We start from the raw sequence: 15,072 nt of genomic DNA, 5'->3' as shown, positions 1-15,072 counted from the left end.
TGTAATTATAGATAATCCAGATTTTGTGAACAAGTATTTGGACACCCTCAAAATGTTGTAAATAAATTATCTGGTCAAATTATAAGCTTAAATAATAAAAATGAAAATGGTATTTTCTGGCATTTCTCATGTGTGTAATTGAAATCCAGGATTTGGACCTCACATACTAATATAAGGGTTTCAGCTTAATAAAAAGCTTCTTTACATCTCACGAATAGATGTCTCTAGTGAAGTTCTAGTGATTCAAGAACAAGGTTTCTATATAGAACTTCCAAGAATTTGAGTAGTGTGGTTGTCAATAATGGGTAGAATTGGTGAATGTTACACGTGTGTAAAGTGATCTCTTTAACCAGCCTATGACGGTCGTCAGCACCGTAAATGCCCAGACTTCTTTATTCTTCTTCATCTTTGATGAGATGTCAAAAAATAATAAATAAAGAACCGTCCAAGATATTGAATTTTATTTTGATTTAATTTCATTCAAAAAATAGCATTAAAAAATAGCATTATGATGATACGTTATTTCGAATGAACGAAATCAAACTTTTCTCAATCCCGAATTCGAAATATGTCCTGTTCGGAAAAAAAACGTGTGCGAAACAGTGTTTGAATGGGTTGATCGTAGCGCACGCTACCTGTAAAAATAATGCGTAGGTACCCAAAAAAATATTTTTAAATAGATCGGTAGGTACTTATTTTGACAAACAAATAAAGTAAGTACCTAATATTTTCGAAAACATGGTTAGGTAGCAAAAAAAAACAATCTCATTGGACACCAATGAGATCTCACTATTTGAACCTGTTAGATTCTGATTGGTCGCGTCCATCACGCTCCAATGAACTATTTTACGAAAATGTAGCGCAGGTTTCTCGCGTGCCGAATATTTTCGGATTAATTTTATTGCTTGTATTTAGATTTTAATTACTATAATGTATAATAATGTTGATTTTATTATCAATATTATACGGAAGTGCAGTTTTATCACTCAATGTAAGTTTTACTTTATATTATTTGAGTTTAAATAAATAATTACAAAATAGATAAATAATGACGTGCACATATTTGAGTATTGTCACAGATTAGTGAAATTAATACATGGTTCCTTATTAACTGTAATCTTATTTATTAATTTATTTGAAGAATCTGCAATATTATATTTAACTGAACACAAATAATATTCTCGTACTAACATCAACAACCAAAAACAACGATAATTTGAATCTATGCAGATGCTAAAAATGTTCAATCATTTTGATTGATTTATTAATGTAGATAATTTAATAAGTGGGTGCGTTTTTTAAAATTTAGTTCAACACCAATATTTCTGTTTTTACTAAGTGAAGTTTAAATTTAAAATATATTGATTTTATCTTATTGTTATATAGATTCAATAATTTTCCTTATATCGAACCTGTCGGAGCTATCCAAGGAACCAGGTTCAAATCCTACAGAAGACAGTATTTTTTGATGTAGTGTAATGATTTAAAATATTACTGTAATATTTTCCCCCTAATTATTTTTTTTTCTATTTGTATAAAACTTTTTTTTTTTAAATTATCTGTCACTTCATTTTCAGATAATTTTAAGTAATTATTATTCTTACCTGTGTTCATACCTACGTAGAATAAACTAAGTTATTGTTGAAACTAGTGATTTATTAGTGAATATTATCCAATTTTAAGTATCCCATTTTTTTAATGAAAATAATAATTATCAATGTTTTTTTACTGACTTTTTTTAATTGATGTATTACAATAATTGGCTTTATTTTTATCAACATTGAAAATATATCTGGCCAAATAAAATCGATCAAATTATAGTATGTCAATGGTTATACTCTAAAATATGTAGGGTAAAAATAATTGGCATAACTAGTGTTTATACAACTTTTTTTTTTACTAAGTTAATTAAACATTAAAAAAAAAACATTTTAAATTCATTTAACTAGCAAACAAAAAGCATTGATGTGATAAAAGTGTTATATACAAGTAAAAGTGTTATATAAAGTTTTAAATCAATATTGGGTACGGTATTACGAATCACGATAGGGTATTTTCATAAATTGAGGATACCATTTTAAATTTATCAATTTTTCAAATCTTATTTTACAATTCTAATTAAAGTATGAAAACCATGAAATAGTTTATAATTTTCTATTATAAAAATAAGGAAATACGAAATGGTTTGTCGTTGGATAATTTGAAAAATGACGGAAACAATCGTAGCCTATTCGTAAAACATTCAACCGCGCTACGACCCATCGTCCTTTGTTGACACTTTTATTCAAACGAGACAATTAGTTTGTCCAACGAAGGCGAGTACTTTACATATGCAATTGTATAAAGTACTGCGAATAAAACACAACTGCTACGGATTTTGTAGCTCGCAAAAATGTCATTTGGTAGCTAATGAAACAAAAATAAAAACGTTTATTTGTTTCCAACATTTTAAGTGTGTCCAAATACTTGCCTCCGCCTCCGCGGTGTAATGATTAGCGTGTTTATCTACCGAGGTGGAGGTCCCGGATTCGATCCTAGGGGGGGGTGAAAATAAATATGAATGATTTTACACTTTCACATTTATTTAATATTTCCCTGGACTGGTAAGTGCAGGAGTGATCACCTTGCTTTTATGTAGGTTCCATCAAGATAACACTGCATCAATACGATGCATTACCCTATACACCATTAGGTGCGGATAAGGGTTACAAGAAGAAGAAGAAATACTTGTTCGAAAATCTGGGTGAGATGTCAAAAATGTAAAATAACTCCTAAGTGGAGAACCCAGATTTGTGAACAAGTATTTGGACACACTCAAAATGTTGCGAATTAAATGACTGGTCGAAGTATAAGCTGCATAAAAATTAAAAATCAGGTTTTCAGGCGTTTCTCAGTATGTAAAAAAATCCGGTTAGGATGTAAGTAAAAGATTTCTAAATCCAATTATAGATGGCTATTGTGAACTCAATCATGGAATGTCATGAGATTGATAATATATGTACGACTTTCAAAATGATTGTGTAGTGTGGTTGTCAATCATAGGTCGAATGGTGAATATCACCAGCCTATGACAGGTCATAAGCCTTTTAAATACTTAAATTTCCATATTCTTCTTATTCTATGTATGTTGAAATGTCATTTTTTTAATAATATATATTTATTGATATAGGTCCCTGAACATGTTAATGTAAATAATTCTTCGGCATCTGAATATGACAGCAGCACCAGTAACAGCAGTGTTTCTGCCGACCGCGACGTTCAACACCCTCCCAATAATTTAAGAAGAAGATTTCCTCGTATTGAAAATGGCCCGTACTCTTCTTCTACGGAGAGCGCACAAGGATCAACGGATAGTGATTCTTCAACTACATCCAGCAGTCAAAGCTCCGAATCCTATATGCACTTTTCCCCACTCTCCGTGGACGAGGTTTCCAACTCGCCTACCTCTGATAGACCCGTTGAAAACGTAGAAGAATGGTCATCGGAGTCTTTGGATAGACTGTTGAACGTGTCAGATTTATCATCCATGCACTCTGACACCACTTCCAATGAAGAAAATGAAAATGTAGAAAATCCTTCATCTCCTGACAGAGTCAATGAACAAATAATGCCAAACCCTGATCAGGTCTATCCAACGTTCAATTTTGAGGTACAATATGAATTAAATATTCCACCAAAGGATTTTGGGTATACAAACCCTTCACGTCAAAATACAAAGAATTCTGAATATTCTTTTGGTGAAATATATCATAAAAAGAATGTCGAGGGAAATAAGAAAATCAATATGCCTGATGATGTTATACCATCAGTAAAGCCAAAAAAGAGAACCGATGAAAACCTTCTTCTGTCTTCAAAGGATATCAAGAGAATGATGAGAGAGACCAATCTTTTTATGAAGGAACTAAAAAATTATACAAGTTTTAAAAGAAGTAACGGTGCTAAACAAAAAACAGTTGATTTAGATCAAAATATTAACAAAGATAAAAAAGAGAAATCATCGGGAGTCAGAAATGAAAGATTGATAAGAAAAAAGCGCTCCATACTAAAAAGAAAGAGTAATTTTGAAACAAAGGAATCAAGAGAGAAGAAACAATTGTATGAAAATGATTTAAAAGATCTCGACTCTAAAACTTCAAAGTATGATTATGCTAATGAAGGAATAAATACAGCAAATACATTACGAAATGAATGTCCCTCTATAGAAGAAAATTTTAACCGATTAAATAGATATAAAATAGATGCAGACCAACCATTATGGCACTCATATACATTTAACTCGGGCGCATACAACAGAGAAGAGCTGAAGATAGTAGAAGTGGTAGCAGATAAATCGTTCATCCTGGATCATCAGATAATAGAATGGGTGACCTCGGGGCATCATGCTGTGGGGCGGGGGCACCATGGACTAACCCTGGTCACTTCGGATCCTGGTGGAATCCATATTGAAAACTTGGGTTAGAATAAATAAATCAATTTCTATCATCATCACCAGGTTTGAAGTACTATCCTATAATCTGTTTTCGTATTTTAGAGTTTGATGAACATATCGTAGCCATGAGTATGTTTGAATGGTGGAATATGGAAGAAAAAGCTTTGAATTCCGGACTGATAACTGCTCAAGATTCGACTATACAGTGGTACAGTATACAAGGTAAATTTTCATAAACCACGCTTTTTTACCAATGATATTATCAAATAAAAAAATATGTTCGACTGACTACAGCCATCTTTTAATCCGTCACAAAACTAATAATATTGTGGTTTGTTAATGTTTCTTACAAAATCTGTTATTTTTCTTAGAAAACAACCAAATCATACAACTCTGGACCTGGGAAGTGTATAATCAAATAAAATATCTAAGCATATTTAAACTCGCCGGACAGTGGAAAATTGCAGTTACATTTCAAGAGCATATCGTCTGTAAATATTTATTTATTTATTTTACAATATTTAAACTCTTTTATTTCTTTTTCTTAAATCTGTTTTGATGTCTTATATAGTGTCATGTCACATTTTTATTGTATGTATGTATTTCATTAAGTATATTTCATTTAATTATCGGTATTCTGACTATTGAAAAATGGGTCAAATGGAGTCAAATAACCAATTTCCATAGTTTTGTGGCAATCTTATTTGGACAATATCTTGTAATATGGCAATATTATAATATTGAAATTATTATTTGATTCCAGCAATATATGGATTGGACTTGTGGCAAACCTGGTGGTATGAACAAAAGCTTAGCGGATGTGGAAAACCTCTCATCATCAATGACGGAGAATTAATAGCTGTCATTCAAAGTGATCTGATGACAGTTTCAGTATATAAATACAACACAAATACAAGATTGTACGCCTACTTACAGGTAAAATAACTCTTTTTCAAGTTTATTATCTCCATATTTTAGTTTTTTATTTAGTTGAAAGTTAACTTACACATTTTTTTTAGAATTTAACAAGTCCCGGTGTACTGGAAATATCGACCTTTACTGCTGGTCCTTATAGTTTTCTTGCTATCGGAGGTGATAATTCTGCACTCTACCAAATCATAGGAGACAAATTAGAAGAAAAAATACTACAAGATTATCATCTGCAGCATGTTGAGTTATGGTTACCTGTTAAGCTTGGATATTACAGGTAACTAATATTAATTGTTCTTTTGTTATTTTTTTATCACAGAGCTAATAGTACAATTGTAATTGTAGTTAATTGTAATACAGTAGAACGGAGTATACAACCATTAGTTGTCCAAGCTTACTGAACTAGCCAACAGATACTAAAAACAGCTTACCATTGAATGAATTCAAATGCCATAGTTTATTGCATTCTCCCAATAACACCTCAGCTTAATTTTTAGATGTCATGCCCAGAGATGGCGCCTTTATTTTTGTCCACTAAATGAGACAAACCATGCATATGCACAATATAAATAAGTTAAATCTACTCGTTCACCACCATAGTGTAATGGTCAGCACGCTCGGCTACCGTTCTGGAGGTCTCGGGTTCAATTCCCAGGGGGGGTCAAATAAGTGATTTTTTACTCTAATATTTATTCTATATTACCCTGGGCTGGTGCCTGAAGCGGAAGGCTGATCACCTTTGTTTCAAATGTTAACGGTCAACATAACATTGCATTTATTTGATGCATGCACCATCGGGTGCAAATAAAGGTTTTAATGAAATAATGGAAATACACTCTTTTACTTAATTACAGAAATGATGTCCTCCTCTTGTTCCAACATCGGCTGGAACATTCTAGCCATTCCAGCATAGTTTTAGAGGCCTTACAGTGGGATGGGGACACATTTGTACTGCTGGAACACTCCCCGTGCACATTCCACGATGTAGAACTTTTCGGCTTCTCGTGTATTCTCGAAGCCGAGGGAGAAAAGGGTCTCAAAGGCGCTTCAACATTCCTTACCGCGCAGGGAAGCATAAACATACTGACGGCCAGTGAAGAATTTACTCCAGTCATGTTCCAAATTAAAACTGAATTAGTGCACCGCGAGGATCCAATTCAACAAGAGGTGAAAAATATTTTAGAAATCAAGCAGTCACTTCAAGATAAATTTCTAGCACAACAAAGCATCATTGAAAATGCAAGAAAGATTATGAATCGCGATTTCCACAAAAATATAGATATTCTGACGGCAGGTTCGTGGAAATATTTTCAATTGTATCTGATATTTGTCAAATTAAAGTATTTTTCTTTTGAAAGATAAATCCAAACAATATTTTATATTCCGACAATTCAAACAACCAATGGAGATTTATAATATTTACAGATAATTGGAAAATCAAAGAATTGCATACTCCCGTACTACTAGTGAAAGGAAAACTCAAAGATTTTCTTCAAAAAAGTAGGGTAATTAATATCGCAGGGCACAGTGTGAAAAATATTGATTTTGATGTAGACATGTCTCAATTATTCAATCAAATAAAACATAACCACATGCGGATTAAAGCTCTAGTACATAAACTGAAAAATGCTTTTACGAAAAAAGAAGGCCTTCCCGGTATACTTCAGCATGTTAAAGTCAAAGGGAGAATCAATGTTAAAGGGAAAACTAAAATTAATAATGCTCAAATAAGTATTCTAAATGATATGAATGTTAATAATGTATTAAATGGTTCCGTTATGAAGCCAAAGAGTAAAAATATTATAATTAAGGGCAAAAAGATTCTTAAGAATTTAAGAACCGATAACCTCAATGTAGAGACTATTAACGGAATAAATATTATTAATCCTTCTAAAACTGCACAGCCGTTTATTGTCGAAGGAGATCTGGAAATATTGAACCATGTAAACGTATTGAAGAATATAGATCTAGGTGACCGAGGCACATTAAATAGTATCAATTTAAAAACTGATATATTTACAGCTAAAACATCACATTTGTATGATGAAACAGAAATAGCACCTGTTTATTTTGATAGTTTAAAAGTCAATGATAGACTTATTGTCGAGAATAAAGTCAACGGTTACGAGTTTACGGCTCGAGGGCTCAAGACAGCTATTGAGGAAAAGTTTAACACAATTCCACCTGAACAAATGGTACAAGGAAGTAATGAATTAAAATTACAATCGTTGTTTGTTGGAAAACATCTTAAATTCGACTATATTAATGGAAGACCATGGAAAGACTTCATTCATAGGATAATCTTCAAGAGTGACCTTTCTAATATCGATCTGCTCCGAGTGAATGGCGTAAGTATTGTATAAAACAACAACTATGTATACAGCTTATTCTAGCCAACAGAATTCATCATAGCCGGCAAGTTAAACCAAGCCAACAATTTTGATAACTAAACTCAGTCGCTGGTATGATAAAAAAAAGGTGTTTTTTAGTCTATTATAACAGAGCAACAAAGAGAGATTACATTTGTTATAATAACATGTCCTAGATGTACTATGCACATTTCTATAGTGCAGGGGTTAGAACATTTAACAGATGAATAATAAACAGTTTTTATCCAATTTAGAAATTATCTTCGTACTCTATCGTCAATGAACTACTCAATAAATTAGATTACAGAAAAAAGTTTAACTTTGGATTTGGCGTTTAATTTGTAGAACTCCATTTCAATTTATACATTAAATGTTAAAATCAAACACTACTAAATTGTATTTTATTATTAAAAACACATAAAAATAAAACTTGTGACAATTGTTTTGCATTGTTATGGCATTTTCAATCTAATGTCATTAGTGATTTTAATATTTAATATTTAAAAATATTTTAATTGATTTTAATTTTTTGCAGAGAGTCACTGTTGACAAGTTAGCAATGAGAGGTCTCAACAGTCTGCGCTTTCCTGAAGATTTCTTCCTTCAAAATGAGCCATCTACTTCAATAGTCTCAGCTTCTAAAACCTTTATCAGTCCAGTGCGTGTGGGAGCTCTGGACTGCGATGGTACGGTGAATGATATTCAACCGCACACTATAGTTACACTAGAGTCTCCACAGGATCTGAATAACTTCACATTCTACGATTTGACAGTAACAGAACGACTGGATGTAAGTATAATATAAGTTTTTCATTTGCACTTTTTGAACAATATGATACTATCCTGTTTTAAAGCAAGCTCAATTTAAAACTTTCTTGTGAAATAATTAAACGATTTTGCAAACATTTATTTGTAGGTGAAAGGTGAAATAACAGGAAAAGAATTAGATGCCTTTTTATCCAATCCCCTCATAACGGAAACTAAGAATGTAAAATCCAATGTCATTTTCAAAAATTTAACAGTAATGGGAGATGTTTTTGTAAAAAATAAAATCAACGGAACAAACTGGAAGAATATCTTTGAAGACGTTGTACTGAAATCTAACACACCATTAACAATAAACTCGTTAAAAACTTTTGAAGGAAACGTATTTGTCGAGAATGGCATGAATATTCAATCAGGTTTCATAAATAATCAAAGGATCAAGGATTTCCTGACGGTCGATACTGAACAAGACGTTAAAATAGAAGAACTGAGTGGGGATATTGTATTTGACAATTTACAAGTCGATGGGTTGTTCGATGGAGTAAATATATCCGACCTCATTGACAACACTGTCAAGTTATCCGGTGATCAAACTGTTATGGCCGACTTAACATTTGAAGATGATAATGATAATCCTGATTTTGTCATTATAGAAGATAGAGCCATCAACATGGAAGCCAAAAGTTTAGAAGTTACAGACACTTGTAATGATTGGATGGTGCCTGATGCTGTTTACTTGAATAGTGATCAAATTGTTTTACATGCTCCTGAATTCAACAAATTGATTGCGAATGAAATAATCATCAGTGGAGATGTTCTAACTTCATTTACCATATCCGGAGAGAATTTTAATAATTTCAATGCACTAAGACTTAGTAAAACACAATATCGCGAAATAACTTCCCCGTACAGTATAATTCAAACCAAAATTAAGAATCTCGATTTCCAATTTCTGAATGGCAAAACCAAATCAGATGTAAGCAACTTCGTAAGAAAAGTAAATAATATCCATGAAGAGATCGTAACGGGAAACGTACAAATAAGAACTCTACACGTGGATGGCAAGTTAGATGTATTCAGAATTAACAACGTCGACTTGAATCAAGTAGCGGAAGATGCTGTGTGGTTGAAAAGAGATAATTATATCCCCGGACCGATTACGTTTGTGGACACCGTCAATATGAGAGATCTTCAAGTGCTCGGGAATGCGTGTAATCAAGATTTTGAAAATTTTATTCATGACATTGTCCGAACAACTGATGACTCTGTCGTATTCACCGGTGCCAAAACATACCTCAATGGGTTGGATATAAAGGGAAACATAACAACAAACTCTATAAACAGCATCCCGGTATCAAACTTACTGGATACAAAAACAGAACAGACACTCGAAGGAATTGCTTACCTGAATGGAAATGTTAGTATATATGGAAACATCCAAACAAACGGAATGGTAAATGGAATCGAAGACATTACGAATTTTGTCAAGTATGCAGCAAACAATGAGTATCACCTTCAAGGAGACATTTTTCTCGCAGAAGGCACAATTATTGAAAATTTGTTTGTTGATGGTTTAATAAATAATTTGCATCGTCCAGAAAATATCCTTAATTCAGTAGTATCAGTATATGATAATAATTACTTTGAAAATAAAATTACATTCTCCAAACCCGTAACTATCAGTGGATACTTGGATATAACTGATATATATGATGGAACCAATATCAAAAATCTGGTGGAAAATATTATATTTATAAATAAGGATGATTTTATCAGGTCTCCGATACAATTCATAGAGCCTCTCATAGTTGACGGGTTGTTAAGTGTTGAAAATAATTTGCAAGTAGGTACGATTCAACAGTGTTCCATTGAGGAATGGAAATCGGGAGCAATCTTTCTTAACCAATGGCAATACGTATCTGGCAGCAAGCACTTTCACAATGCAATAGTGAATAATGATATCACTGTACAATCCATCAATAATTTATCATCAGATGATTTAGTACAAGTAAATGATTATAATTTTGCCAAATTTGACAATGTGTTTGTAGATGAAGTCGTGGCTAAAGGGAATGTCAATTCAGTACAGTTGAGAGATGAGATTGATAACTGTTTAACGAAAAATGGCGAACAAATCGTAGAATCCCCGATACACTTTCACTCAGATATATTTGTCACCAATGATGCCAAAATAAACAAAGTAAACGGCAAGTATTGGAACAAAATACAAACTGTGAATTCTGATTCAGTTGTAAATGGTAACTATATATTCCATGGAAACGTACAATTTGAAAGTAATTTCAATATATCCGGTACAATAAATAACGTAAATCTTAAGAATTGGATGGAAAATGTTGTGTTTTCTGATGATTTTGGAGAAATTGAAATAAAAGGAAAATGGAATACTTCGGGCAATATTTACTTTCAAAATAATGTCTCAGGTGGTGGTGCTATAAATGGACATAATATTCAAAACATAATTGAAGATTTATCAAATAGAAACAATCTAGCAGCCGCGATGGATGCGCGGTTCTTAAAACAATATAGAAAATTATGTAAAAATCTTAACAACGTAATGGATATTTCTAACAAACAAGTACATTTATATAAAAACCTAGAAAAGAAACAGTTTTTATTCTTATCCCGTGAATTTAATTTCCATCCTTTCAAGCACAGCGCAGATAATTTCATTATAACAACTAAGATAGGTTTTTGTATCAGTGATTTGTGGAAATGGAGTGATGATGGTGAAATATTTGAGAAACAAGACGAAATAGAGACTGGATGTGTGGATTTATGGCTTGCAATAAAGAGAAATCCTCACACATACCTCATCAGTTTAAGTGCACAATCATGTATCTGCGCATATTCAGGAATGGAACTTTGGAGTTTTGATGGCAACACTATCCAGGTAATTCAACATGTTCATTTTTATTTTGCGCAACACTCTCTATATCGCACACCTAGATCAAAAAAGTATCAACTCAAAAAAACTGTTTTTTCAGGAGAGACGAAAAATATTTGCATTGTGATGTCGCCTTATGTAATAGAAGCTTCCTGTTTTCTTTTATGAATGGACAATGCTAAGGATATTTACATTAAAACATTTCATAGAAACGGTCTAATTATTCTAAAAATAGGATTTTTGAGTTACTACTGCTTTGAATAGTATATTTAAAGTTTTTTCTCTCATTATTTCAATGTGATCCAATTTTGTTGAAAGTTTTTCATCAAAACAGAAATAAGTCGAAATAAACATAAATTTTTCGCATACTTGCGTCATCAAAATGGATGCAAATCGAAACTAAGCAGTGAATATTTGTTCATTCGATCAAGATCTAATCACCAAAACTGTCGCAACTCGAAATAAATCTGTTTTGTACCACTAACGTATGTCTACCCCGCTCAATTTTGGCAGTTTTTTAAATTACAACTGTTTTATTGGAGGGGTCATGGGCTCTTTTACTCACCAAAAGGAACATATATCGCTATCTTTTGAAGAATATTTAAGATATTGACAAATCTGATAAATCGATATATGCGTCTTCAACATTTTGAGTGTGTCCAAATAATGGACACACTCAAAATGTTGTAAATAAATTATCTGGTAAAATTATAAGCTTAAATAATAAAAATTAAAATGATATTTTCTGGCGTTTCTCATATGTGTGATTCCAGGATTCGGACCTCACATACTAATGAAAGAGTTTCTGCTCAATAAAAAGCTTCTTTTCATCTCACCAACAGATGTCTCTAGTGAAGTTCTAGTGATTCAAGATGTTTCAAAATTGGTTCATATATATATATATATATAGAACTTTCAAGAATTTGAGTAGTGTGGTTGTCAATAATGGGTAGAATTGGTGTAAAGTGATCACTTAAACCAGCCTATGACGGTCGTCAGCCCCGTAAATGCCCAGACTTCCATATTCTTCTTCATCTTTGATGAGATGTCAAAAAATAATATATGCGTCTTCGTTTGTAGAATCCGAATATGTGATTATCTAAAAAAATCATAATTTTTGAGTAGATTCAGTTTTGATCTAGGTATGCGATATCATTATGCAAACAATCCAAATGAGTGACTAAACATTTTTAATCTTTTGCAGCATATCAATAGTTTCCCTCTTCTCAAATATGTAAAGGCAGCACCGAATGAAGAAGGTTCTTTCTTCGGTATCGATGACAAGTATCTCTACAAATATGAAATTATTAATACCAATGGTGAAGTCAAACTCGTCCAGAATGAAAAATGGTCCATTGATGGTGAAGAGATGAATTTTTTTCCCTACGCTTCTGATAATTTATTACTTACTGATAGAAAGAACACAATATACAGGCTAATTAATACAAATGAACCAAAACTACCTAATAAGGATTGGATAGTTGCAACAAAATTTGCAGAAGAAAGACTCTCGTTTGTAGATGAACTGATCGAATTTCCAGTGGGCACAAGTAATAAAAAGATGTTTGCAGCAATTTGGTATAATTTATCGGAAAACAAAACCAACGATGCAATAACTGTGAGTTCCTTTATTCATTTTACATGAACCTTTCCGACTCCTTTATAGACTATGATTGAAAAATCTCAAAAGATGTTGATAAATGTTACTACACATAAATTGTTATATTTAATCAATTTACATTTTTTACAAACCTAATTCTCATTTCTGCTCATTGATGCTGTGTAAATGAGCGGCTTGTGCACGCAGTGCCCTATGCACCCAATGGTGCATAGGGCACTGCGTCATATAACGGTGTTATCTTGATCATTAACACATAGGAAAGGTAATCAGCCCTCCGCTTCAGGTACCAGTCCAGGGTAATATTGAATTAAGAGTGAAAAAAATTACTTATATTTATTTGACCCCCTCCCTGGGAATCGAACCCGTAAGCTTCAGAACAGTAGCCAAGCGTGCTGACCATGACACTATGGAGGCGGATATTTTGTTATATACCAAACTAATATTGCAATTTGCAATTTTTTTATATTAGGCACTGCACTTTGACCGAGTCCACTTGTCATCTGTTTCATGACCATTTGACTTGTGACCTTAGACATTACTAATCAGCAATCCAATAAAAATCAAATAAACTAACTGAATGATGAAATGAAACTTGAATCCGAACCCACTCTCATCAAACTCTTTGAATAAAACCCTAAACAGTTCGCTCACTCCTTTCAAGAACATCATAAATCAAAAATCTTGATTTTTCAGGAGAACGTTTTTAAAGTTTAAAAATATAATACAATGTATTAAAAACAAATATTATGCATTGTTATTGAACTTTTTACTGTGCCACAGATCTTTTTAGTTAAAACCTGAAGGTTTTTTCTCCATTTGAAAAATATTTATTATATTTTAAAAAAAATAATTCAACAATACCTTTTCTTAAAAATGCAAAAATAACACTTTCTGCCCTGTAGCAGGTAAATATTAAGTTAAAAATATGCCTCTTTTGCTGGGATATAGTACATTGTCTGGGCATTCGGAAAACATGCACTGTTGAAAATTGATGATTTTTTATTTATGACCTTCTTGAAAGGAGTGAGCGATATGATAATCCCAATTAAAAACCTTCAGTGTCTTCTACCCCACAGAAAATTTGTATGTTATTAGATTTTTTTATGTGCCAGTAAGAATTTTGTGAATGAAAATTAAAATAATTACGCCTACCTTTAATTTGTTTTGTAACTCGTTGTATGTACATATATGATTATGGGGTAAATATTCCATAACGTGCACTGTTGTGAATTGATGATTTTTGATTTATGACCTTCTTGAAAGGAGTGAGCGAGTTGTCCATAAGAGTGCTAACTTCAAACGTGCAACATATTTGAATCTGGTTGTTTTGTTTATTTCAGATCTATGAAGACCCATTTGAAGGACGTATCTTTCAAAAAATATTTGCGTTAAACCCTTCATCAATAAAAATTATCCAGTTCCATAGCTTCCAAACACTTCTGCTGTTTATAGAAAATTTTCAAACTGTAAAAATATATTCTTACCACGGTTTTGAAGGATTTAAACACCTGTATGATCTACAATTTAATGCCACAAAATTACAAGTATTTGCTTCAAAAAAATTTAGAAATGCTCCTTGCATCATTTTAAGTGATACTAATTTTGTTTCGGTGCATTGTGTTAATTTTTTTGGTCATCGAGAATATGTTGATCATATTTTATGTGGAGCTTAGATAATTAATTATAATTCAATTTAATTTTAATATTATTATTTTTATTTATATGCACAAATAAATTTTTTTAAATTATATTTGCAGATGACAAAGATTCTTCATGGTAAATTTTAATTATATTCGATTATTATTTCTCCAGATTTCCTTTTTCAATGCTGAACGTAAAATTTTATTCATATTTATTATATTGCATGCATACCTTTTATACATTATTATATTGTAGATATGTATATAAAATAATTATGTTATTTATTTATTATTATTTTAAATATATCTTGTATTATCTAAAAATGTTGTGCTCGACTGGTTGTTGCACAACAAAATAATTGCACATTTATGAATATAAATATAATTCTTTGTTTCAAAATGAGTTTTTTTAT

General features: G+C 31.9%; 1 protein-coding gene across 2 annotated transcripts; it reads left to right on the top strand.

The window, feature by feature from the left end:
• The first annotated feature begins 777 nt into the window (after positions 1 to 777).
• On the top strand, positions 778 to 15,033 carry fs(1)N (female sterile (1) Nasrat). Of its 2 annotated transcripts, XM_088276538.1 has the most exons (12): positions 778 to 991; positions 3,170 to 4,454; positions 4,532 to 4,651; positions 4,801 to 4,920; positions 5,193 to 5,365; positions 5,449 to 5,636; positions 6,214 to 6,653; positions 6,785 to 7,707; positions 8,264 to 8,518; positions 8,645 to 11,404; positions 12,603 to 13,016; positions 14,360 to 15,033. In XM_088276538.1, the coding sequence occupies exons 1-12, from the start codon at positions 941 to 943 to the stop codon at positions 14,690 to 14,692; spliced, it is 7,062 nt and encodes a 2,353-aa protein (XP_088132664.1). In that variant the 5' UTR covers positions 778 to 940; the 3' UTR covers positions 14,693 to 15,033. The 2 variants fall into 2 exon arrangements, with proteins under 2 accessions (XP_088132664.1, XP_088132733.1); XM_088276607.1 differs by lacking the exon at positions 6,785 to 7,707 and having other exon boundaries at positions 6,214 to 6,526.
• Positions 15,034 to 15,072: the final 39 nt, after the last annotated feature.

The sequence above is a fragment of the Brachycentrus maculatus genome, unplaced genomic scaffold (genome assembly GCF_059751285.1).
Source record: "Brachycentrus maculatus isolate JH-2025_06_01 unplaced genomic scaffold, ASM5975128v1 h1tg000004l, whole genome shotgun sequence".
In the NCBI taxonomy this organism is placed as follows: Eukaryota; Metazoa; Arthropoda; class Insecta; order Trichoptera; family Brachycentridae; genus Brachycentrus; species Brachycentrus maculatus.
This window is presented reverse-complemented; position numbering and strand designations above follow the sequence as displayed.